Source organism: Podarcis vaucheri (assembly GCF_965113315.1).
Source record: "Podarcis vaucheri genome assembly, chromosome: 10".
Lineage (NCBI taxonomy): Eukaryota > Metazoa > Chordata > Lepidosauria > Squamata > Lacertidae > Podarcis > Podarcis vaucheri.
The window spans coordinates 68150871-68178419 of NC_138748.1; the positions used below are offsets into that span (position 1 = coordinate 68150871).

A 27549-nucleotide genomic window follows, 5' to 3' on the forward strand; every position below is an offset into this window, starting at 1 on the left:
GTCATGTACCACCTGTATATCATTTTCATAATATTCTCTTTCAAGGCATTACATGCCGTGAATTTCATACCAGTGGTCCATAACCTTTCCCAGTCTTCAAACATAATGTTGTACCCAATGTCCTGAGCCCATTGAAAAATCTCCATCTAGAAGCAAACATTCCTTCTGAGTTCCCACTAGTGAAGATGATGAGGAGAAAATTACTTTTCCAGCCAGTAATTTACAGTGGTACAGTATTTACCTAATGCGCCATCACCAAACATAGCAAAGTTGCTTCCAATGTCTCACTTCTCCGGTAAAACACAACATTTATCAAGCTGAACCTCTACATACAATTTGTCTGTTGAAATACCACATTTTAAGACTGAAGGGGGGGAACTCACCTAGAAATTGGGGTTTTATGAGAGCTATCTCTCTAATTCCCATTCCCATGCTTTGAATTCTATTTTCTCATGTGACTTTAGCACTTATCTTCTCCAGACGTGTCCATGTTTTTAAAATGAGTCCGAATAAGCAGCTCCTGGGAAGAATTTAGATCCAGGAGAGAGCTGGCAGAGCACAGGAGTTTACCTATTTACCACTGAATTCCTCCCCATTATTAGCTCAGCTTGGACAATTCAACAAACCATAGTTTGCAGACTGGGAAATATGAAATGAGCTCATATTAGCCTTGTCTGGATAAAACACTAAGCTAGTTATGGTAGCATTTTGTGAATAAGCCTGCGTGACCCTCGGCCAATGAACACTCTGCTCCCCCCCCCCCAGTGCAGTCACAAGAAAGAGATGAGAAAATTTTGCATCCACTTTAACTAAACTGTGGTTAGTCTGAACTATGGTTTATTGAAACAAGCCAGCTTCAAAACATGGCTTATGAAACTGGCCTGTTTCAACAAAATATTGTAAAGATTAACCACAGTTTGGAATCTGGCATGATGCCAAATTGTGGTTAATTAAAAACTGAAGCAAAAAGTTTCCAATCCCATACTTACTGCAATATCAGAGGAAAGGAGGGGAGTGTGCAATTTGCATGTTCATTCATATAACGCTAAACAGTTCTTGAGATATTGGGAGTCCTGAGCGCTATAATGTTTTGTAGGTAAAAACCTAACACTTTGAATAGAGGCCAGAAATGATCAATACAGTATTGGGATGGGATGGATCCTGCATTGGACCCCACCCACATTGTCGGAAATGAAACAAAAAATGCACAACTGTCAAAAAAAGCACTCAGAAAAAGGTATTATAAATATTTTTCTGCATCAATATTGAACTCGTTTTGAGAGACAGAACAGCCATCAAAATCTGAAAGACTGCACAGTGTGCCTAGATTTCATCATGACATATAGCAAATATCAAAACAGCTCTGAAATCCGTTACATTACCACTCACCACGCTGGGCAAACGCAAGGCGCACACACAAAATAATTTATCAAGCCAGGTACAGAAGAAAAAAATTGTTTTTATATTTCCTCAGATCTTTGCCAGTCCTCTAAAATAAACATGCTATTAAAAGAAAAATCAATAGAAAGCTTTAAAATGTACAGTATCATAAAAGGTCAAGGCCTATCATCGATTTTAATATCACATTTTCAGGGGCAGTTTCCCAATGGGTTCTTTCTAATGCTCCTCTTCCTTTCGCTCTCTTTTTGGTTCATTCTGAAGAGGAAAAAAGCAAGACAGCATCTCGCAGCAAGGTTGCTCAGAGACTGAAAAGCTGAAGACAGGCACGTTCTGGCAACGGCCGCAAGCTAGAAGACCCTGGGTCACTGGGAGGCTGAGTCCCCTGCCTCCCAAGAAATGGAATAAGAGCCCCATTGGGTCAGGCCAAAGACCCATCATGGGAACTGCAATTTAGCCCTCACAGAGCTACAGTTCCCAGTGTCAGGAGTTCAGCCTACACTCGAGTAGGACCCTGGCAGATAATATATGCCCGACTGGCATGTTCTCTCCCTCCTGGTCGATCGTTCGGGAGCTTCATAAGCTTTCTTCAGCCCAAACATCACAGTGACCGATGCCAACCGACACCGGCACACTTAGGGATCTGCAGAGTTTGCACATCATGCGCATGACAAACCTCAGCAATTCAGCATTTTGGCTAATCTACTTTATTTACATATAAACACACACAGAGCACTGAAACATGGTTCCCTCTCTCTCTAGCATCAGACAGCAAAGAGAAAAAGAACAAAGGGCAATAGTCCCACATCACGGAACACAGTAACACAAACATCCTGTCTCCGTCACTTCCCACTCTGCGGAGTCAAAACATACACCGTCATGTGATAAACAAAAATCCCATGACTGCAATCATGGAGCAGGAATTCTATCACCCAGCACCCTTAACAATCTGCATTTCTCAGGATCTCTTGGGGAAGCCATGTGTTTTAAACGTATGGGGTGGATGTGACTCTTCTCCAGCATCCTGTTCTCACAATGGCCAACCAGATGCCTCATTGAGAAGCCCATGAGTGGAACCTCAATGTAACAGCACTCGCCCCATTTGTGATTCCCAGCAACTGGTATTCAGAAGCATACTGTTTCTGACAGCAGAATTGTAGACTTGGAAGGGACCACGAGGATCATCTAGAGCAGTGTTTCCCAACCTTGGGCCTCCAGCTGTTTTTGAACTACAATTCCCATCATCCCTGACCACTGGTCTTGCTAGCTAGGGATGATGGGAGTTGTAGTCCAAAAACAGCTGGAGGCCCAAGGTTGGGAAACACTGATCTAGAGCAACCCCCTTGAATGCAAGAATCTTTTTGCCCAATGTGGGGCTCGAACTCACGACCATAAGATCAAGAGTCTCATGCGCCATATCTACCATTGTCTAGTAGCCACTGAAAACCTTAAGCCCCATAATGTCATGGCAAGGACATCATGGCAAGGGAGCGAACAGCCTGGTGCCATCTACCAGTCACTGAAGGAGCAGCTACTCCTAAACTTGCTTTCCCTCCTTTTGCATGCACCATGTCCACCAGCTGGTCAGCTTATCCCCCGCTTTTATTGTCCATTCCGGGAAGCCCAACCACTGCCACAGTGTCCTCTCTCTTGGCAGATCAAGATAAGCAGGTGACAGCAAAGGCTGCAAGGTTTTTAGCTGGGGCAATCAGAATAAGATCCACTATTTGACTATTGATTCAAAACCCTAAAATGTATTTTATAAAATTGACTTTTTACAGTGATACTTAAGGTTAAGAACTTAATTCATTCTGGAGGTCCGTTCTTAACCTGAAACTGTTCTTAACCTGAAACACCACTTTAGCTAATGGGGCCTCCCACTGCCACCACGCCGCCACCGCACGATTTCTGTTCTCATCCTGAAGCAAAGTTCTTAACCTGAGATACTATTTCTGGGTTACTGGAGTCTGTAACCTGAAGCGTCTGTAACCTGAAGCATCTGTAACCCGAGGTACCACTGTATTTCTATTCTTTGTATATCATATTGTTATTTTATTGCTATGGCCAATGGCTGACGCAAAGATTCATTCATTCAGCTGGTCAGTATCCAGGTACAAGTTGTGGGGTTTTTTTACTACTTGTTTAGTGTTTAGAAAAATATTAGGTGCTATGTAAGTCAACAGTGACGATGGAGATGACATGACAGAGTTTGCTATATCTACGATGTACTGTTGAGGAACAACTGAAACAAGACTGGGGAAAGGGAATCTTTCACACAGGATGGAATCTCTATTAATTTACTGTGATACTTCACTCTTCTACACACACACACAAATGCAAGAGAAATTAATTATTTCTATCTAACACTCTTCCACTGAGTGCTACATCCAGGCACTGCCACGTACACATTTTTAAAGTTGATTTAGTGTTTACAGGAATTTTCCTCAACAAATGGATGTGAAGATTTAGAAATATGGCGGGCAAAGGTTGCAGTATGTTATCTAGCAAATGACAGATAAAAATGCCACACCATATGGAGTCCAGCTGCCCCTTGCAGAACACACTCATTATTTGGGACCGTCTGAAGAGCTATTTGGAGCACTGCGCAGAAGAAGGGAGGGGAAATACATTTGCTGGAAGCTTCAAAGCCACATTTCTAGAAGCCACCGCTTCCAAATGGAAGGCTAAAAATGAGAATGTTCGCTCTTGCTAAGTTGTTGCCATCTGTTTGGCAGCAAACAATGGCTTGCGGGGGTAGGAAATCGCACAACTGGATGCCCTGCCAGAAAACGCATGGAAATTAGACTACCCTAGAGTGTGGCTTCTTCCTATAGCAGCCATTGGCAACCGGGTGCCCACTTGGCCTTTGGAGCTACAACTCCCAATGGCCAAAGTCAGAACATCTGAAGGGCAGCAGGTAGGCAAAGGCTGTCTTAAAGGATCTCAAAGTCCAGGATCCAGGGGGCAGGGAGGGAGTACAGTGGTACCTCGGGTTACATACGCTTCAGGTTACAGACTCCGCTAACCCAGAAATAGTACCCCGGGTTAAGAACATTGCTTCAGGATGAGAACAGAAATCGCGCGGTGGTGGCACAGCAGCAGTGGGAGGCCCCATTAGCTAAAGTGGTGCTTTGGAACAGTTTCAGGTTCTGGACCTCCGGAACGAATTAAGTACTTAACCCGAGGTACCACTGTAACATCCAAGCCTCCTTTACAACAAGGTGCCAAGACAAGAACATGCGGGCAGCCATATCTGAAGACACGAACCAAGCATGGCAGAGCTCACTATTCACCATGTCAAGCATTCTACATGGGGAATATAGTTGGGCGATAACATGAAACACCACCGTGACTTCCTTCCCCCGCAGTTTACTAAAAAGGCGAGAACTTCCTTGGTAAGTGTGAGCAAAACAGATTATAAGCAAAAGAGAAATGTTAAGCAAAACACTGTTTATTAGTCAATGCCAGGGGAGAATAGGGGAGAAGAGACAGGAGTGAAACAGTGAGGAAGTTTTAATTATCGTTTATTTTATTCTATTATTTTATTATCATTCATTTTGTTATCATTTATTGGGAGCCACCAGATGCAGACAGTTTCAAACATCAACTCGACATTTAATACCAACAGCACACACTGTAAAAGGGTGCTGTCGGGTATCTATTCCACACTGAGAGTCATACTGAATATGTGCATTTTGGAATAAGAAATAAGGGGAAATGGAGAGACAGGACGTCGGTGCTGTTCCTCAGTTGAGGAACAGGATATTCAAAGCACATACAGTCATACCTCATTGCTTCAGGCTGCGCATTTTCAGGTTGTGTCCCGCAGTGACCCAGAAGTAGGGGAAAAGGTTACTTCCGGGCTTTGCTGCTCGCGCATGCGCAGACTAATCGCGACCTGCGCATGCACAGACACAGGTTGCGCTCTTTTCAGGTTGTGAACGGGCCTCCGGAACGGATCCAGTTCACAACCAGAGGTACCACTGTACAACCAAAGTTCAGGGTGCCAACGTAAAACATTTGCATGGATGGAAAGGGCTATCCCAGCAATTCTGAAAATTCTCCAAAGTGGACAGAGAGCAGGAGGGGAAGAAGGGGCCATCTGATTAAGGTTAAGGGTTATGTGGTACGATTCAGTTATGCTTGTGCACCTCTGTCCATGAATCTCCAGTAGACACCCCACCTCTCCTCCAAGCTCACAACAGGATCTCTGTGTTCTTGCACACTTTATCCTCACAACCACTTTGTGAGATAGGCTGGGCCTAAATACCAACTTGTCCCAGAGGTACATGTCACAAGCATGGAAGAGAGTATTTATCCAGTATCACCTTATGTCCATCTAACCATGATCAAAAACTAAGTGCAGGCTGTGTAAAAGTGCAAAAAAATAATTAAATACTAGGGAAAAATTGCTTCATAGATTTTCATCTTCACTACCACCACACATCCTCCTTGTTCAAGCATCTTCAGTACATATTTCAGCTGTGGAAATCCAATATTCCATTGAGGATGACAACACAAACCTCAGTAGCGAGTTCATCAATAGCATAATCACTATAATAAAACCGCTAAGTTATCCTCCCACTTTTGATTTCCCAGGACATCCCAATCCTCTCTGCCTGTCATTTAGACTGTAAATTCACAGAGGTAATTGGATCTCCATCTTGCAAAGCACCCAAGTCAAGCCCCGGGGGGGGGGGGGTTATGCTTCTCATTGATGAACGTGCTGTCATAATCACCCTATACAGAAGTTGGTAGTAGTAAAAGAAGAAAGTGAAGGTACTATAGCCTGGATAGCTCAGCTGGTTAGAACGTGGTGCTGGTAACACCAAGGTTGAAGGTTCGGTCCCCATATGGGACAGCTGCATATTCATCCCTGCATTGGGGTTGGACTAGATGGTCCTCAGGGTCTCTTCCAACTCTATGATTCTATGATCTACAGAACACACACAAATCTAAATTAGCACAGCAGCTTTTCACATTCCCCAAACAGAGGGAGAGATGAGGTTGGATGCAACAACAATCGCGGACTGCCAACTCCACATCTGCTGATCGATCCCTCAGACTTTTCCAAATTCCAAGTCAGAGCAGTGCACACTGTCTCCAAGGTCTCAAGTCACCACTCATCGCTGGCTTGCTGGCAGAAGTGTCAAGAACATTGCAAGACCCCTGCTGGATCACACCAAGGTTCCTTCTAGTCCAGCATCCTGCCTCCCACCGTGGCCAAGAACGTGTCTCCTGCTTTTGCTCCCCAGCAACTCATAACCAGCATCATGCTGCCTCTGAACCTTTAAGTTTCATATAGCCATTGTAGTTCACAGCTCCATGCATTCATCCATAAGATTTATGAGAACCCAGCACTGCCAAAAAATAAGGAGAAATTAGCTCATAGGCAGGAGAGCATTAGCAAAAGGGAGATTTGGCCAAGGACACAGCGGGGGACTATGGTAACAAAGTGCCAGGGGTGGGGGGCGATATGAAATAATGTTCTCGATAAGTTACTTTCTTGGCAAGAAGCCCTAACTTCACTACGCAGAGATTTTTTAATATATATTGTGGATTGTTATTCAGCTATCTCTGGCAACTAGCTGCAATTTGTCACCGTGTCCCTAAGGCAAGGCACACGCTGCTCCACTGAGTTGTGCAGATTTCTCAGCAGGCTTCTCCACAGGAGTTGACAGAGCAGGTGCATCGCGTTGACCACAAGCAGATTTCTCATCTCCAAAGTTCATGAGCCATGGCACCCATCTGGCATGGCGCACGCCACCTGCATGCCACCAAGAAAAATGCTTCCAACTACAGGAACGTTCTTCACTGGCACGTCAACAGCAAGTTCAGATGGTCACCTCGTCACAGCCATGAGCAAGAACGCATGATTTAACAGATGAGTCAGTCAATGAATGTTCTAGACATACAATGCTCATCTGAATCAAGGGAACATAAACTAGCAGGCTTACAAAAACTGGAATTGAAATGGAAGGTATTTCAACCCTAAATAAACATTAATTTACCCCTATCTAGACACTACCTACTGTTGGGTAGTTATGCACACACGCATAGAGAGTTTTCAGGTGTGACTTGGTTGGTCTATTTGGAGGACTTCAACAACTATCGATTTCTAAGTTACAGGCATACAGGGTCTCATGATCTCACAAAATCACACATCAGCTTTTAGGTGATATACTAAAGTTACATGTGAGATCTTGCACACACAAAATCAAGCTAGGAAATTTTCTCGATTGATTAACATGCCCCTGAGCAAGAAACACACAAGACATGTTGACCAGCGTCTTTATGTATTAACTCAAGGATGTAGCAAACAAGTCCTCAACTCTAAGTAGCTGAAATCCTAGCTTCAGGGAATAGCCCAGTTTCACACTGTTTTTCCTCAAATATACCTTGAACCAGCACATGACCTATAGAAAATTTCTGTTTGCATCTTTTTCTACAAGAAGATCTCTCTTTAGCAAACAGTATCTTCAGCTGAAGTAAACGTTAGATACACAATCAAATACTGTTTACCTGCCAAAAACTCCAAATACAGCATTCTGCATATCGTCTGTCAGACTTATGCTAGCTTTTGAGTCACACACAGCCAGGGGTCCACAGGCTATTAACAGCAAATAAAATATGAATAAATGGCCCAAAAACCACCCACATCCAAATGCACACACCTACACCTATCTGGAACCACAATCCAGTACGGGCAGCAACAATTTTGTGCGGGGGTCCCATTCCCAGCCCCCAAGCACATACAAGCCCACCCCAACGCATTACATCCCCCCATTCCACCTCTGTTCTGCCCTCTTCCAGGTCCCACACATGAGCAATCACACATTTTAGACTCTCCTAAAATGGGTGTCACCTTATCATAACTTTCCAAATGTGAAGGAAGCCTCTTCTAGGCCCTTGTCCAGTTCCCTCTCAGAAGTATAACTCAGCCCCATAACAGACTGAAGACTCCTCCTGCCTCCTTTTGGGATGGGTTTCACTTCAGTGTGCCATGCGTCCACCTGAATATCACTCCTTCTGTTCCTTCTCTGAGATACCTGTGATTACAGAAAGCTAGACCCAAAGGCTCAGCTGGAAGGGAAGAGGCCTTAAGTTGTCTGGAGAGAGAATTGCAAGCAAGGGTGTTGCTCCCAAATGGGAGCTATGTGGCCCTGACTCCAGCAGGGCTGGGGGGGGGGGCTACTCTTGCTAAAGCTGTCAGGTGACGCCATGATGAAATTTTAAAAGGTAAGTTGATTCTTACACAATTTCACAGTGGTCAGTTCACCACCATTCCAACCGAATTGGGTTGGGTACTGAGAGGTTCCCACACCTTGAAACTAAACCGAAAGCCTCCAACAGCTCTTAGACATTTTAAGCACATACTGAAAGCCATTCCACATATTTTGATGGCTCTTTTTATTTTGCTCTCGGAAAAGCACACAGCACAGAAATAAGAGCAGGGGGAAACAAGAGATATTTAGCCTGCTTTCATTTTGTTCTTCCCTAGCAAATCTCAGCATGAAGAATTATGGCTCTAAAGCATCTTGAAAGCATCTACGTTTGATGAAGATTTTATTAGGAGAAGGCAAATAAAAAATGTATAAAAAGGAATGAAAATACAGCTATGCAATACATGTCACTCTGTGTAAAAAAAGATATGAAGCTCATTTTAAAGACATGAAGTCATCAACTCGCGGTGGATTCTGAATGTCACCTTAAGTACTTTGGCAAAGAAGAGCTAACAGTGACAAAGTAGAACAGTCCAAAATTAAACTGCCAACATTAGACATAAAAAATCCACAGCGCAGCTCCATTTTATAGCCTTAAGAGCTTGCTAGCTTTTTACATCTGCTAATGTAAAGTGCCCGGGTGAACCTCAAACAAAGAGTGTTTTTGATGCATGAGATTTCTGACATGAGCACACTGTGACTGCACATCTCTGATAAAAGGAATTAGATGTGCAAGGCTCCCCATTTGCGCCACCAGGTAGAAGATGGAACTCTAATGTCAAAGGCTAGGGGGTCAGAATGAGTGGCATTTTTCTCCCTGTCAGAGAGCTTGACATATGGACTGAGGGAGCCAATGGAGGAGTTAATCACAGCAGCAGAGCGCCTGCAATTCGCATGTGTCCCATTAGAAGCCTGCCATATTGTCTTAGGACAGCAGCCATGGTATATAACCCCACAGAGTATTCTTTCAATCAGGGAAAGAAATAGACATTTTGAACACAATAGACCACAGGGACACATGAATGTTTCGACCCAGCTGCAATGCTTTCTATGCAATTCTATCAACCCATCATGGCACTCGGAAGATAAATATTCTCATCCTAGAGAAGTGGGGTTTCATAATGGACCCACCACAAAAACACCTTACTGCTCAAAGAATGCTTAAGGGAGCAGAGGGTAAACCAATTAGAACTTGGCCATCTTTACACCTTTCAGCAAGAAGCGCAAGTCCCACTTTAACAGCTAAGTAGCTACTGCCCACACGTAACAGTGCACATGTTCAGCAAAAGAAGCCTCTAACAAAAATTATATATGCAGCAACAGATCAATGGTTTTATCTTCTCTGTGTGCGGGAAGAACAACATTACAAAGAGCTTTATTAAAATAGCATTCTTATAGTAGTAGCAGCAGCAGCAGAATTCTGCACGGTGGTTTGCAAAATGACTGTTATCAGCAGGAGACAATGGAGGAGTGAGACTTCGAGGGTGAAGTCAAACTGTTGGAAAGTCACAGCACCTGCTGTGGCTGTAGAGACCGATACAGGAGAGACATGTTTTGTTAGAGCTGGGGCAGGCGTCTGGCTGTGCTGATGAAGGTGTAGCATGGCTTTTCTTCTTTCTATGCTCCTCCCAGCCGACATTCCTCCTCTGGTCACTAGTGTGATGGCCTGGGACTCGGGCTCGGACTTGGAGCCAGAGGAGACTCAGTCCACACCGGATCCTTTGCCTCAGGCGGCATCTGAACCAAGTCTGGGGCCTGATCCTGAAGAGTCCAAGTCTGCACAGGTTCCCCTGCAACTAGCACCAACTGGACCGAGTCAGGGGCCTGAACCTGCCCTGGCTCCAGATGCGGGGATGACCTCATTGCCTCCAGCTAGGCCATCACTTACAGCTGCTCCACTACTATTTGGGTCAGGGGAGGCTGAGGCGGCCTCTGGGTCTAGTAACCCACCAACATCTCCTGAGCTGCAGAGACTAAGGTCTGAGAGAAGGAGAGACCTGAGTACTCACAGGAGGAGTGCTTGCCTTCGGGCAAGACAGGGAGGTGAGTCACCGGGGGATCAAGACCAGCCGTTGCCCCGACAGAGATAAAAGTCTGCTGGACCCTGCCCCAGGTTGTGGGAGCAACGTTGCTGTTTGCCAGAACCTGCCTGTGATCCTGTGCCTGACCTTGCCTGGTTTCCTGCCTCGTGTCCTGCCTTGGCCCTGTCAGACTGACTCCTCACGGAAGCCTTGGATTCGGGACCGGACCTGGACCGCGTTACTCGGGTTACCCCCGGGCCCAGCAAAGTTGTTGTGGATACACAACCTCAACTTGACTAATTGTCTCCAGGCACTGCAATGGTCTGCAAGGGGGTGACCACAATTCTGTCTACCTGGGCTTCACCATAACACAGCGGAGGTGGGTGCTGCCAGCCTTCATGTCATGTTTGCAGGCATCTTTGTAACGCAGAGTTGGTCTTCCAACGGGCCTGGTGCCTGAAGCCAGCTCCCTATAGAGCATGTCCTTGGGGATCCTGCCTTCTTCCATTCTTTGGACATGAGCAAGCCAGCGTACACGTCACTGAGACAGAAGTGCGAATATGCTGGGAGTGTGGGCTTGGAAGAGCACATCTTTGTTTGAGACTCCGTCCTGCCATGTGTGTGATAGGTAAAGGTAAAGGTACCCCTGCCCGTATGGGCCAGTCGTGTCTGACTCTAGGGTTGCGTGCTCATCTCGCTTAAGAGGCCGGGAGCCAGCGCTGTCCGGAGACACTTCCGGCTCACGTGGCCAGCGTGACGAAGCTGCAGCTGGCGAGCCAGCACCAGCGCAGCACACGGAAACGCCGTTTACCTTCCTGCTAGAAAGTGGTCCCTATTTATCTACTTGCACTTAAGAGTGCTTTCGAACTGCTAGGTGGGCAGGAGCTGGGACCGAACGGCGGGAGCTCACCCCGCCGCGGGGATTTGAACCGCCGACCATACGATCGGCAAGTCCTAGGCACTGAGGTTTTACCCACAGTCCCTCATGTGTGTGATACTGAACATCATCTTGACACAGGGTACGTGGAAAGCGTTGCTCCTGGCAGGTGTAAGATACCCACACCTCACTACCATAAAGCAGTATGTTCAACATGCAACTCTGGTGGACCTTCATCTTGGTATTGGTTGTTAGCATCACATCCTCCCATACACCTTTGGAGAGGCAAGCCATTGCCATAGCTTCCCTGCCAATACAGTAGTACCTCGGGTTAAGTACTTAATTCGTTCCAGAGGTCTGTTCTTAATCTGAAACTGTTCTTAACCTGAAGCACCACTTTAGCTAATGGGGCCTCCTGCTGCTGCCGCGCCGTCAGGGCACAATTTCTGTTCTCATCCTGAAGCAAAGTTCTTAACCTGAGGTAATATTTCTGGGTTTGCGAAGTCTGTAACCTGAAGTATATGTAACCTGAAGCATATGTAACCTGACGTACCACTGTATCCTTGTCCAGCTCCACGTCAGTGGAGAGGATACTGCTTATGGGGAAGCCCAGGTAGACAAAATCGTCCACCACCTCAAGGATGTGGTCAGCAATGCTGATGCGTGAAGTGCTGGTGACATCCTGACCCAAGATGTTGGTCTTCGTCAGGTTGGTGGTGGGGCTGAACTCCACGCAGGCTTTGGCAAAACAGCTGATGAGACTCTGTCCAGCTTCTTCAGAAGTAAGCTTTTCTATCACATACAAAAGAGAGTTCTTCACTGAAAAATCTATGTAGTGAATACATGATTCTTCTGGGTGCCCTCCTTGCAAGAAAAAGGTGTTGTTCTTCTCTTGGAGGCTGCCATTCAAAGCAAGTTTGGTCTCCTGTAGAGCAGCAATGTCACTGTTGAGCATTTTCAGCTCACAGTCAATGATGGCTACCTTCTGTGTGTCACTGACTTGCAGCAGGTCAGTGAACAAGCTTCGCAAAAAAAAAACCCAACCCAAGGCAAATCAAGGATAGATAGAAGTGAGAGCAAGTATTTCGTTCAGTTATGGTGGGGTATGGTAAATATGGGGTTATAAAGGGGAGATGGGTGAAATCAGCAGCACATCTCTGGGTGTCAGGGACTGTCAAGAAGGTGGACATAGACTAAAAGTTACACTATGTACATTTCCCTTTCCCTTAACACTGTTTTGCATGCGGAAGATCTCAGCTTCAATCCATGACATCTTCAGGTGTAGCTAGGAAAGGCTCCTGCATCAAGTCCGGAAGACACTGTCCATCAGTAAGGTAGATGGACCAATGAATGCTCTGACTTGGTATAAGACAGCTTCCTATGTTCCTATTCCTATATTGGGCATCATCTGCAGTTCTGCCCTGTCCGTATGCGAACAGAATTCTACCATTACACGGATGCAGTTTTTCCATGGTGGGGGGGGGGAGACATTAACAATGATTCGTTCAAAAGGTTTTTTTGTTTCTTCAAGAAAACAACTATGCACATTTCATGAACAGATGGGGTTTCGTAGAAGAAGTGAGAGTAGGGGAAAAAGACAGCAGAGCGATCATTACATTACACATTTAATTATATGAATACCACCCACAGAAACCATTGCTGGAATGCAAATATCTTACCAAAAAAAAAAATCTAAAGAGCGAGGAAATGACTGAATATTCTGTTGTGACCAAGGGAGCTGGCTGCACACAGAGCCTTATAAATGTGACAAAAAGAAAACCCCAGGTTAAATTTTACGTTGTACATAATGTAGACAACCAACTGTCCACAACACCCACATCTCATTTTTCTGTCTTCATCCAGAACCTACTTTCTGAATCAAGTTTATTTAACCATGAAAGCTTGCAATGGCTCCAGTTTCCCCAAATTTCTGCAGAGCTAAGCATATGAACTTACCTTATGTTATAAGATCTCTGGCCCATCTAGCACAGTAGTATAAATGACGATGGGCAGCAAACACCATTGTTGCAAGTTAAGCTCCCTATCAGCTCTTCTGCCAAGTGACTTTTTAGGCTGCGATGCCAAACACCGGACATCAGACCTTGTGCATGCAAATCCCATGTTCTAACACTTAGTGTGGTCATTCGACACAACTTCAGCATATCCCAAGCCCCAACAGATTAGGCAGAAACCAGTTTGGCTAAGAGTCCAAGACTCCTATGATAATAGAGATCATTATGTAGTACAGTCGTACCTCCGTTTACGTAACCCTCTGGTTACGTAAACTTCAGGATGCGCACATGGCAAACCCAGAAGTATTTTACCAAGCTTCACCACGCGCACATGTGCAGAAGCGGTCCTCAGGTTGTGGAAACCTCGGGATCCGACTGGACCTCCAAAAGGATCTCGTCCGCAACCGGAGGTACCACTGTACTAGCAGCCAATGCTTCCTCGTTGCAATGCGGCTTGACTTGCCTCTTCCAGCTATTTTATTTACTCCTCATCCTATTGCTGAACTGCCACTTTAGATTCAGACTCCAGGAGTCGGCACCCACCCTCTTTTATAATTACAAAAAATAGGTCCTAATAATGGTGGTGGTGGTGTTGCTGCTGCTGCTCTTGTTATTTATTAAATCTGTATACCATCCTATACCCATAGATCACAACATAAAATTACAATATAAAACCCACAAAACACATAATAAAAATAAGAACAAAAACAAACCAATAATCTGCACTTCCACAACACGTTTTAAAAGGTGTTGGGTGTCAATCAGCCCAAGGCCTGGTTAAAGAGGAACGTTGGGTATTTGCCTGGTGCCTAAAGGTGTACAGTGGTGCCCCGCAAGACGAATGCCTCGCAAGACGGAAAACCCGCTAGACGAAAGGGTTTTCCGTTTTGGAGGTGCTTCGCAAAACGAATTTCCTACGGGCTTGCTTCGCAAGACGAAAATGTCTTGCGAGTTCCTGCGGGGTTTTTTTCCTTCCCCTACCCCCTTTTTCCCAAGCCTCTAAGCCGCTTATCAGCTGATCCTAAGCTGCTAAGACGCTTAACAGCTGATCCGCTAAGCCGCTTATCAGCTGATCCGCTAAGCCGCTAAACCGCTTATCAGCTGATCCGCTAAGACCGCTAAGCCGCTAAGAGCGCTAAGCCGCTAATGGGCTTGCTTCGCAAGACGAAAAAACCGCAAGACGAAGAGACTCGCGGAACGGATTCTTTTCGTCTTGCGAGGCACCACTGTATAATGAAGGCACCAGCCAAACCTGCCTTGGCAGAGGATTCCACAAGCAGAGAGCCACTGCAGAAAAGATCTGTTCTCGTGTTGCCTCTCGCAGAGGAGCACCCATCTTATTTTTCTAAATGATCCCAACTGGAGGTGGCAGAGGACATAATCCAAATTCATTCAACAGCACCATGAGGTGAGGCTTCAAGCCAAATTCTCTCCCTAGAGTCCTTCCAGGACAGAAGTCTAGTCATCCTTACGTCCTGTTGTGGGAATATAAGGACTTGGTTAAGCTCTTGACTCTGCTGGGTCAGCATGTGCCTTTCCTGAGAGTTCCACAGTGTCCTACAAAACTAGAGGCTGTTTCTCTAGAACCTGCCCTTGGTGCCAGTTGTCTGAAACCTGTCACCTACTCTTGAGCTGCGTCAGCTGAAAGAGAGCACCTGTCCTGTCCGATGTAGTGCATGGCTGGTCCCTAGTGCAGGCTAGATGAGGACAACACCTTCCATTTGCCCAATACACTGAATCTGCCTAATGCTGAAATATCTTAGTAACAAATCTCAACAAGTACTAGCTCGCTGGTATAAGGACATCTGCCCCTGACTGGTTGAGAGATGCTAAGGAAATTCCCCTCTCTCATAATGCCATTGGAAGGGAAGACTGCAACACTGAGAGGTGGGCAACAAAAGCACCAGAACCTCTTGGTGTTACTGGAACTGGGAGAAGGGGAATCAAAGCACATAATAAATCGATCCATTTAAAATGCTAGCATTAATTACATTAACACTAACACACAAACACTAAATACATTTCCTTGTAAAAATCAAAAATCAATTAAGACAAGCCACAATATTTCAAAGAGCAGTGATTTCACCATAACACATTGATTTGCTTTACTACTCAATTCAAAGAGGCATATTTCAGCTGGGTTTTGGGGGTTTTTACAGAACCATTTACACACTAGCATCCAATTATTTACAACATTAAGATAATTTACAGTGTAATCCAATATATTACTCAAACAGCCCAATGGGGCATACGCCCAGCTAAACCACCCCACACGCTTCACTGATTCCCTCCTCCCTTGACAAATTTCAGTCCAGGTACTTTGGGCTATTGGGAAAACTTTTTAGATATTTATATGGTTCATAAATTGACGTGACATACTTTTTACTTTTGTTTGCCTTCCCAAGTCAAAGAATATGCTCAGTTCTAAGGCCCAACTCCTGCCTCTCTAGGCTTATTAGATCTAGAACAGAGAATGCATCTGGAAGGACCTAGGGCAGAATAAATGGCACTGTCTCAGAGCGAAGGGTGGTTTCCACCAACCTTTAAGGAGGAACCGAAGTAATCAGTCTGGACTCTGGGTGATGGGCCTATCAATCCCCTCCTGGGCAAGGAAGGCCCTTGAGTGAGCAGTTGCCAGCCAACTCCAAGCACTCTTCAATGAAACTAGATTTTAAATCCACTTTGATAAGTTTTGAAGCCTGGCTTTGGCGCAGAAACTGCTTTGGTTTTATTCATTTTTAATTTTTTTATTTACAGGCCATTCAACAACAACGTGTTCTAAGTGGCTTGCAGCAAGGTTAAAAACTATCAAATGCCTTTAAAAAAAAAAATTGGAATGGTCTTTGCCAGGAAGGGAGAGGGGGAATAAGACTCCGTAGGTCTCCCTATACAATTCAGCAGTTTTCAAAACAATCAACCATGGTGTCTTTGCTGTTCCAGTTGGAAGACTAATGGTTCCACTCCTGCCTTGATGACCAATTCCAAAGGGGGGGGCTGGGGAGAGTTCTGCTCAGCCAGCTAAGCAAGGTGATCCGGACCAGTGCCTGGGTGGGAGAACACTGGGACCCCCCCCCCAAAAGAAGCTACACTGAGCTTACTAGAAGCAAAAGCTGAGCATAAAGGGACCCCTGACCGTTAAGTCCAGTCATGGACGACTCTGCTCATCTTGCTTTAGTGGCTGAGGGAGCCGGCATTTGTCTGCAGACAGCTTCCGGATCATGTGGCCAGCATGATAAAGCCGCTTCTGGCGAACCAAAGCAGCACACGGAAACGCTGTTTACCTTCCCGCCATAGCGGTACCTATTTATCTACTTGCACTTGATGTGCTTTCAAACTGCTAGGTTGGCAGGAGCAGGGACCGAACAACGGGAGCTCACCCCATCGCGGGCACTGATTAATTTTTAAACGTAACTGCTTGGATTTCATTTTATTAATGTATAATTGAAAGCGCTGCACTCTTCTGACCTGTGCCTTCAAGACCTACTAAACATTTATGACTAAAGCCCAACTTCAGCCTTTCAAATGCAAAAACCCCCCTCCAATTTGTAGAAGAGTAAATATTGCTGTTTTTCACCCAAGATACACTATCGTATGCCCATAGCATGTCCAATAGAAAAGGCAACAGCAGTTCCCTTTCCCCAACCTCCATCCCCACACACACAGCATCTCTTTACGTATTTCAAAGCCTAATGTATGTACTCTTCTTCAAAGCAGTTCTACCTGTTCCCCTGCTGTTAGAATTTACCTCTTGATCAATCTGATGAGTTCAGCAACACAAGCCTCCCTGCTTTTTCCTGAGCAATTCCATTGCTAGGCAAACAGTTTAGTGAGGCTCCAGAGAGGGTGGGAAATACAAAAACATAAAAGGCAGAGCTTTAAACCCTCCCCACCCTTAAAAAAAAGAGCATAATAGCATAGTATGTGAGGTCAGAGAGATGTAGACAGAATGCAAGCCACAGAGAAAAACAACTCTCTACTAATTTATTTTTCTGTTTACCACCATTACACACCAAACAAATAGAAGTCTGGTCACACCTTGCTTTAAAAAACATCTTAATTCATCCAGAGACCTCTGATTTCTCCACTTACCACAACACCGCAAGAAGCATGCCTTTAAAACACAAACAGCGAGGACTGAAGATCTATTCCTGACAAAACAAACCTTTTATGGGCTTCAGCATCTCTCCTGGCTTGTTCTAATGCCAATTCTTCAGCTATTCTTTTCTTCAGGTCTTCCTCATTCACTGGAATTAAGAAGTGGGAAAGGATTAAGTGACATGGATGGGGTACAGGTGATGCCAGAATGCAACACATTCAAAACGGCCCGATAAAAGAATAGCCAGGAGGGTTTGTTCGGTTTTACCATCACATTTTCAACTCATACCAACGTAATCACCAAAGCAGCTATTGCAGGGATGGGGAGCCCCAGGTCTGAGGGCCAAACATGACTCTCCAGTCCTATCTGAGCCTCAGGAGCTTCCTCAGGTCATATAGGATGGATGGAGGCTAGAAAGGGACATGGGATGGGGTGTAGAAACTAGCCTACTAAACATAAGTAAAATTACATTCATTGCTCTGCCCACTGTTGCCTCTGGCATGTTGTGAGCATCTCTAGTGTGTCTCGTACTGTAGCTACGATTCCTGCATTGCAGGGAGTTGGACCAGATAGCCCTTGGGGTCTCCTCCAACTCTATACTTCTATGTGTCTATGTGGCCCCCAGAAGATTGCCCAGAAGGGAATGAGGACCCTCAGGCTGAGAAAGGTTCCCCACTCGTGAGCTATTGCAAACTGCTTCTTATAACAGGGCCTGTGACAAAAGACAATGCCTAGAGATGACCTTCTTCGTTTCTTTGACGAACGTTGGGCAGGGTTGTCTGATGAGCTCCCAATGTTGTCCTCCAGCTCCCATCAGCCCCAGCTAGCATGGACAACCTTCAGGTATAATGAGGCTTGCAGCCCAACAACATCTAGAAGGCATCACTTTGCCCAAGCTGGACAACCCCGCTCAACGCTCAACCAACTGGAGTCACTGCGGTTGTTTCGAAAATTGGAAAAGGATGAAAACGTGTCTTCCAAGCTTCCCACTAAGGAAAACCAAATTTTACTTATGCTGCTTCTGAAATGCACCTACCACTGTCTCTTTTTAAGTCACTCATCAGAGAGCTTTGCCAAAATCACATGGCTTTAAAAGACTGGCGGGCAGCATAAATGGCACAAACCGCACGCAGATTCCAAAAAAACCCACTAACCCGCTTATAATTTAGGCTGCAGCCCACAAGGATCTTCTTCTGTTCAAACACAACTGTCCTATTGGGATTTGCACAGCCAACACGCCCAGAGGACTGTGCCCTTTGTCTGGTTTTATCTCTTCTCTGCCCATCTCAAACCCCCTGCAAGCAGATCTCATTCACAGCTGCACTACAAAGGCAGGAAAACATTTTATGCCACAATTGATCATTAGAGTCATCTCAACTCTGGAAAGATACTTCAAGTGTCTGGTTTGGCACCCGACAACAGACATACAATGCATAACAATTAAGGTGTCCACCAACCTATGTATCACAATTTTTTATTGCTCCTGCATGTAAGAATGGATAAAAAAGGCTAATGGACCGTAGAACTAACTTCTGAGGAACAATAAATAAGATTCGGGTATCAGCCAATAAAGACATGGCACTTTTGACCTGAACAATCAATTAGGTTATGCATTGATCAGCTTGATCCTAACAGGGAATAAAAGTGGAGATGTAGATCATTAAATAGAAATTCTATTAACCCTTGTAAGCAAGATGGTTTCCAAATGAGAAATTGAAGCAAGCTGAGTAAAACCTAATCCTGGAAGGAGGTCACTGCTTGAGAAATAACTCCTGCAATTTTATTTATCTGCCCAAGTGCTTTCAAAAAAACCAAATAATTTGACTCAAATTGCTGTGTTAAAAAAACGTAGACAGACAATTCCTATTTAGTTGAGGCGAATAAATTGCGTGCAAATAAACCACTGGAGAATACAGCACAGTATAATTACTCCAAGTCTGGTCAGGTTAAGGTCACCTAGAGAACACACGTTATTGGCAGGGAACCCAGTTTTTCTCCGGGCAAATTCTGAGGTTATACCAGACACTCATGAGATGCGTTTGAGAGTTACGTGTCAAGGAACAGCAGAGTTGCTTGCCTTTTAGATAGCACCAAGGGCACTTGAGACAAAACGAGTGCCCAGTTGAAGAAATATGCCCAGCTTGGCATTTGTTCAGATGAACCTCTGTTCTATGGATGCGGGGACAAATATGCAGCAGCTAAAGGCAGTACCACATCTATGTGGAACACATACCTGTATTCAAAATGGGTATCTCTATCGTGTTCCCTCCCTACCATTTACCTGTGTATCATCACACTGAGTATTTCCCAGCCTCCATCAAGAATATGAAGCAGCATGAGGTAAGCACACAATGCAGGTTAAGTGATGCCACACACTGCAGGAGAGAACTCAACATGGACTTCCCTTTTGACAGAAGACACATGGCCTGTACATGATCCAATTCGTCCCTTGTGTGTTCATTAAACACATGAGTAGATTCATTTGAACATAATTTCCCAACCTTGGGCTCCCAGTTGTTGTCGAACTAAAATTCCCACCATGCCCAACCATCTGACACACTGGATGGGGTTGATGGGAGTTGTAGCACATTTCTGAGCACAATTCAAAGTGTTAGTGCTGACCTTTAAAGCCCTAAACAGCCTCAGCACTGTATACCTGAAAGAGCGTTACCACCCCCATCGTTCTGCCTGAACACAGAGGTCCAGCACCGAGGGCCTTCTGACGGTTCCCTCACTGTGAGAAATGAGGCTACAGAGAACCAGGCAGAGGGCCTTCTTGGTAGTGGCACCCAGCCTGTGGAATGCCCTCCCATCAGATGTCAAGGAGATGAGTAACTATACAACCTTTTGAAGACATCTGATGGCAGCCCTGTATACAGAGGATTATAGTGTTTAATGTTTTATTATGTTTTTGTATATGCTGGAAGCCACTGAGAGTGTATGGGGCAACACAGTCAGATGGGCAGGGTACAAATGTTGTTGTTGTTGTTGGTTAAGGTGACTCTTTGGAATCCAAAAACTATGACCAAATCATGTAGCAGATGAGATACAACCAGGAGTTCTCTACTCCTTAGGCTGTCACCACCGAAAGGACAGATAAGGGGGGGAGTGTCTTTTAGTGGCACAGATGTTTATGCATTAATTATTTATTTCATAAAATGTATGCACAACTTGATTGTAAAAAAAAAAACCAACGTGGTTTACGAAAGAGTTTTGCCAGAACCAATGTCCATTTTCAGCCATCCTCAGGCAAAGAGTGGATTGTCATGGTTTTTAAGCTTCCGTTCAAGAGCCTGAAGTTGATAGAAAATGTGGTATTTCTAGGCCTGCCCTAGACCTCCTGCATAAATCAAGTTAGCCAATGTGGTTCTTAGACTCGCTTGCCTCCAGGATAATGTGTTATTCTGCTCCAGATCTCCACACTTCCAAACAACCCGCGCAGCACTCAAACCCCCAACAGCTGACTGAACCAACAAGGCAATTTCTCTGTGGAAGTACATTGTAACATTGTAAGACCTTCTGAAATGAAGTGACTATATGGTTAACACAGCCAGCTAATTTGCTCATTTAATTCAAGTATAAAATGGACTTGATTCTGATCTATCACAGACTAGAGAGCTTTACTGCAGTCCCAAGTAATTTGGATGAGAAAGTTCATTAAAATACTAGAGTTACAACACACCTGAACAGTTTGTCACATCTAGTGCATAATAATTCTTCAAGCATGTGAACGAAAGAGGGGATGAAGGAACACCTGCTGACATTATTTTGTTTGGTCTTTTAAGGAGACTTTAAGAAAAATTCCCTCACAAGCAGCTATTAAAGCAAACCTGTAGTCTCAAGGTGAGAGGCAGGGCATTGTCACAAGCGAGACATATGCAAATCCAGACTGAAAGGCAAAGAGCAATGGAGAAAAATGCATCCATAAAGAAGGCAGACACAAAGCTAGGGAAGACACAAACACCTTCTTAAAATAATTACAACTAGATCAGGCATAGGAAAACTCCGGCCCTCCAGATGTTTTGGACTACAATTCCCATCATCTCTGACAACTGGTCCTATTAGCTAGGGATGATGGGAACTTTAGTCCAAAACATCTGGAGGGCCGGAGTTTGCCTATGCCTGAACTAGATACTAGGTCCGGGTGATATATCGATATATCGCCAGGAGCAGTACGAGGAGCAGACTGCGATGTCCATTTCACTTTTTAGCGGTACAGTATATCGCTGATGAAACTGCCACATCTCCTGAGTCCCTCTGCTGGCAGCGTCAGCAGCAGGGGTTGGCAAAGTTTTTGTGGCTTGGGCCGGTTCACGGTCCCGCAGACGCCGTGGTGGGCCGGAGTGTGCGCGCACACACATATGCGCAAATGCTATTTCTGGCGCTCCTTCCGAAACAGAGGAGGCGTGCACAGCTTCCCATTGGCTGCAGGACCTTCCTGCAGCCAATAGGAAGCCAGCCAGCGTCACGGAAGGCGGTACCCGCTCTGCGTGGCGCACGGGAGCTGACTGAGTGGGCGGCAGGGGTCCCCGAGCAGGCGGCGGGGGTCCATGGGCCGGTTAAACGACCCCCATAGGCCACTTGTGGCCCATGGGCCTTAGGTTGCCAACCCCTGATCTACTCAGTGTTGGTTTGGATAGGTATGAAGTTTGAAGCCCATATGGTGATATAGATTTCATATTCAGGTAGGTAGCCGTGTTGGTCTGACACAGTCAAAATAAATTTAAAAATTAAAAAATTGTCCGGTGAATGCACATGAACACTTATACCCAGAACAAACTTAGCTGGTCTCTAAGGTACTACTGGACAGCTTATTTATTTTTTAATAGATTTCATAATTTTTGTCCTGGCAATACATCAGGAATCATAATGTGTATTTGGATTGGGCAATATCAGGAGTGGTTTTACCACTGCTTCCTTCGAGCTGCCAGCAGGGACCACCCCTTCTCAAGAAGGCATTCATCACCTCCCTGGTCCAGCCAGCTGTCCCCTCACTGTTACTTTTTATCAGCCAAGAGGGACAAAGGTCCAGAGCATGGGTAGACAAACTAAGGCCCTGGGGCCTGATCCAGCCCAATCGCCTTCTCAATCCGACCTGGGGGTGGTCCGGGAATCAGCGTGTTTTTACATGAGTAGAATGTGTCCTTTTATTTAAAATGCATCTCTGGGTTATTTGTCGGGCATAGGAATTCATTCATTATTACTTTTTCAAAATACAGTCCGGTCCCCCACAAGGTCTGAGGGACAGGGGACTGACCCCTGAAAAAGTTTGCTGACCCCTGGGTCCAGAGCATAGGTCCTTGACCGATCCAAGCACCTTGTCCACATCCTCAAGCCTTACTAACTGAAACCCATCCAATATAATAGGAGTAGACAGTGCTCTGGAGATCTCTCAAGATTCATCTGCTGTAACAGTGGAAAAGGCTGGCTTGATCTAAGCAGTCTTTTGAAATTAACCCGTGGTATCACCTGAGGGCAAACTCCATTTTTCCCCAGTCCTGCAGGAGATCAACTCCATTTGCTTCCACACAGCCATTCAAAAATATGTGCTGCCCTGCATTGTAATCAGAATTCCATTCGGTGAAACCAGCCACTGACAATCTTTTCTGCTTTTGTGTTTTAGTTCATTCTAAACAGGATCTGCAGCTGTTTGGTCTATCCCCATGGAACAACAACAACAACAAAAACCCTCAAAAGCAATTCTATCACCTGAATTGCACTGACATACATTTGTATTTGAATAATATTCTCTCTTATAAATAATAATTGATTGCAATGGTTTTGAATGCCTTTGTTTCATATGAATTGATTGGCATTTTGTAAATAGCACAAGTCTGATATGGTCCCACTAATAAATAAAAGCAGCACCTTTGCGGGGGGGGGATTACTATTAGTCAGTTGATCAACCTTTGTTTGACTGGTCAAATGACCAACTTTAATTCAAAAAGATCAACGTGCAGGCAATGTACAGTTTGTTTTATATATCTCTCTCATTGCAGACTTGCTACCTGAAATGACAAACATCTGCACTGGAGGCAATGCAGTGAGTGCGGGAGACAGAAAGGAAACACTTAACATGCTAATAGTCATAAATAATGAGAAAAGGACAGACTTACAGCTTGATGACCTGAAACAGTGACACCACAAAGCAAAGATTTTATTATATTTTACTGCTCCCTTGCAGTTGACCTTTCCTCCGCCTCCTGTTTATACAATACACAAGTCATCTTCCGTTCATTATTGGGCTTCCTAACAAGCTCTCCAGCGCAGGCCATAGCTAAGTTCCATCAACACACCTAGAAGGGAAGGGAAGCTGGCCGTGACGAGAGCAGCTGACAGGGAAGCAAGAGCAGGGCTGGAAACCAGAGCCTGGGGGATGCCAAAGGGATTTGCAATGCTCATCAGCAAAGGGCACTTTCACAAGGGACACGAAAAAGGCTTTTTAGTACCAAATGTGTCACTTTGGAATGTTTAGGGGAAGAGAGGAAAGCCGTTTTAAAATTAAACGCATGCTCTAGCAGTGGTGGCTCTTTTGCATGTGGAAAATTCAAACATGAACTTTAGAGCCACTTAAGTGTCTAAAATCTTAGTCTAAAAGCCAGCTGACTACAGCAACAATAAGTCAACCCACTACACCTAACAAGGAAGGGTTTCGTCAATGAGAACTCATGCCATACTTGGTTTGGTCCAAGCCTATCCAACTTGGAACCCAAACAGAATGGGCCACCACCAACCTGCGAAGCACTCAGAACCACACACAGACAGACCTACAACCTAGGACAGAGGTTTTCAACCTTTTGGAGTCCATGGCTCCTTTGATCAACTACGTACAGTGGTACCTCGGGTTACATACGCTTCAGGTTACAGACTCCGCTAACCCAGAAATAGTACCTCAGGTTAAGAACTTTGCTTCAGGATGAGAACAGAAATCACACGGCAGCAGCGTGAGGCCCCATTAGCTAAAGTGGTACCTCAGGTTAAGAACAGTTTCAGGTTAAGAACAGACCTCCAGAATGAATTAAGTTCTTAACCTGAGGTACCACTGTACAGTCTTTTTGCATTAACCGTGTGGGGCTCAGTAGCTCAGTTATGCCTGTTGGGATGCTGCCGGGGAGACGGGGGCATCAGGCAGGCCCACAGCTGGCTCCAGCCACCGGCCAGCAGCCAGACGAACTCCTGTCTCCCTTGGAACAGCATCAATCAGCGACTTATAGCTTCAGAAGCCTTCAGAAACTTGAGCACGCTCTATCAACAGAGTGAATAACTACTCACAATGGAAGTGGCGGACAGACACATGTGTAAGCATTATTTACAGGTGTTTGTTCAGCATAGTTCAGGAACAAAGGAAAAACATGTCTGCTTCCCTTTGTGTCCAAGCAAACAACAATATAGCAAAAGCAATATACAAACGGAAGTTCCCAGCAAGCCTGTGCTGGAAGTCAACAGGCATGTGACACACAACAGTCATGCCTGTTCCTTTTAAGGTGGAACGTAACTATATCCTAACAATACCACCCCTTTTGCAAACACCCTCCATTGCGGAGTGTTTCCTCAGCCTCCTCTCCTGTCCCCTTTCCTTGGGAGTCCACAGGAGGAGGGGAGGAGTTTGGATTTGATATCCCGCTTTATCACTACTGTCAGGGGTTCAGGAGCAGAGGCGAGGGCAAGGGAGGAAACAGAGAGCGAGGGGGAGGAGTCCGAAGGAAAGATAAGCGATGACGACGACCCGAGATCTCCGAGTCTTTCCAGTGAATCGGAAGATTCACAGAATGGAGCGCCAGTGACCAGAGCAAGGGGGGAGCTTAGGGGGACACCCCAGGAAGAAGGGACAAAAGGGGGTTCAGAGAGCAGCAGTTGGAAATCGGGGCCAGCATCCCCAACAGAGCGCAGTGGGGAAGAAGGGCGCCAGGCATCGGGATCAGGCGGCTCGCCGCAGGGGGGAGGACATGAGTCAGGAGTGGCCACACCTCCATCGGAGAGAGAAGAAACGGTCAAACGGAAAGTGGGAGGTTGGGCGCGCGCGCCAAGTTCAAATGCACAGGAAGGCGGCACAGTAAGCAGCCCGGAAAGGGAGCCAGGTCCTAAAGCCCGCCGCAAGGAGGCAGAAGGGTCCGGGGGGTCAGCGTCAGAAGAGTCCCGGAAGGAAGAGACCACGGGGGGCAGAGGGACCCAGAGAAGAACGGTCAGGAGGAAAAGGTGGAGTAAGGCTAGGGTATTAAGTTGGTGTACAGGAGGCGGAGACTCAGACGGAGCTTCGCCGGTCTAGTTTATAAGACGTAGAGTTGCGCGCTACAGCTTGAAAATGGAAACTGTAAATCAATAAAGACTTTTATACAGTGAATGCTGGCTAGCGTGATCCTCTGTGAGCTCGGATCTGGAAGCAGCTCTGACAACTACCGTATTTTTCGCTCCATAGGACGCTCCTGACCAAAAGACGCACCAAGTTTTTAGAGCAGGAAAACAAGAAAAAAAATCTGACTCGAATGTTGTACTAAACTATTTAAAACAGCTAAGTGTGTGTGGCTCCTGTCCACTTTGCTGCTTTAAAGCGAGCCACGGTATATAATGATGAGAATGGAAAAAGGACACATTCCATTATAATGTAGCTGTTTTCATTATCACTGGGAAGTCAGTATTGGCAGCAGTCACAAAAACTAAAATTTGAGCATTTTACTGTTATTAATCAAGAATATTAATAGTCAGGGAGAGAAACCAGGGCTGTGCAAATGAGAAGTGCTTGGAGTATGGAGGAACAGCAAAAAGATCCAATGATTGCGCTCCAGTTCCTAAATCTCTGAAGTTTTCTCAAAGCAGGCACGGCTGTTTTGAAAGGAAGATTCAAAATGGAGTGACTGAGCAAAGAACAGAGGAGGAAAAGAGGGCAGATAAATAGCTTCCATTCAATACCAAGAGAACACAATGTTTTTGGTTTGGTATAGGTGGACTGTACTTGTAAGAATTTGTATAATGGAGTGGAATATCAGAGCCTCTTTTCAGTAGTAAAGATTAGCTACTAGGAACATGGTCCACACACACACACAGGATGCCTGGTTATAGCTGTGCAGTTTAAACTGTTCCTGAGCCAGATACCTGCTCAGTTTTAGCTGAAATTACTATTACTGGTTTGTGGAGATGCTTTGCATGTATTGATGACTATTTCTGCAAAACTGCTACTTGAAGAAATCCCCAAACTTACTATTTTTAAACTTCAAATGGAGCTCAGAATCCAGTTAGGCAATCCTTTGCAGTTGAATTAGGAGGCACTGAGAGACAGCAATTTGCTGCTCCCCACCCCCATGAGCAGCCCAGGAACACACAGCCTTCCCTCTGCTTGCAAACCTTGTCGGGACTTCAGGGGAAAGCAAAGTCTGCAGGCAGAGCAGTGTGGCTCCTCCCCCCACCCCCAAAGAGCAGCCCAGGAGCACACAGCCTTCCCTCTGCTTGCAAACCTTGTCGGGACTTCAGGGGAAAGCAAAGTCTGCAGGCAGAGCAGTGTAGCTCCCCATCCCACCCCCAAAAAGCAGCCCAGCAGCACACAGCCTTCCCTCTGCTTGCAAACCTTGCAAACCTTGTCCGGGCTTCAGGGGAAAGCAGAGGCGGCCGGCAGAGCCGCGTGGCTCCTCCCCCCACCCCCAAAGAGCAGCCCGGGAGCGCACAGCCTTCCCGCTGCTTGTAAACATTGCCGGGGCTTCAGGGGAAAGCGGAGGTTGCCGGCAGAGCACCGTGGCTCCTCCCCCCACCCCCAAAGAGCAGCCCAGGGGCACAAGACAACAGCGATTTGGCTCCAGGGAACACACATTCGCTCCATAGGACGCACAGACTTTTCCCCTTACTTTTTAGGAGGGAAAAAGTGCGTCCTATGGAGCGAAAAATACGGTACCTAAAGGAGTCTCAAAGCGGCTAACATTCTCCTTTCCCTTCC

General features: G+C 45.6%; 1 protein-coding gene across 2 annotated transcripts in view; it reads right to left on the reverse strand.

Annotated features, from left to right (window-relative positions):
• The window catches only part of CHCHD3 (coiled-coil-helix-coiled-coil-helix domain containing 3), a 220825-nt gene that overhangs the window by 155491 nt on the left and 37785 nt on the right, over positions 1-27549 (reverse strand). For both annotated transcript variants that reach the window (XM_082239304.1, XM_082239303.1), the window contains exon 3: positions 17694-17775. In XM_082239304.1, the coding sequence (XP_082095430.1) occupies positions 17694-17775 (82 nt within the window). The remainder of the gene's footprint in view (positions 1-17693; positions 17776-27549) is intronic.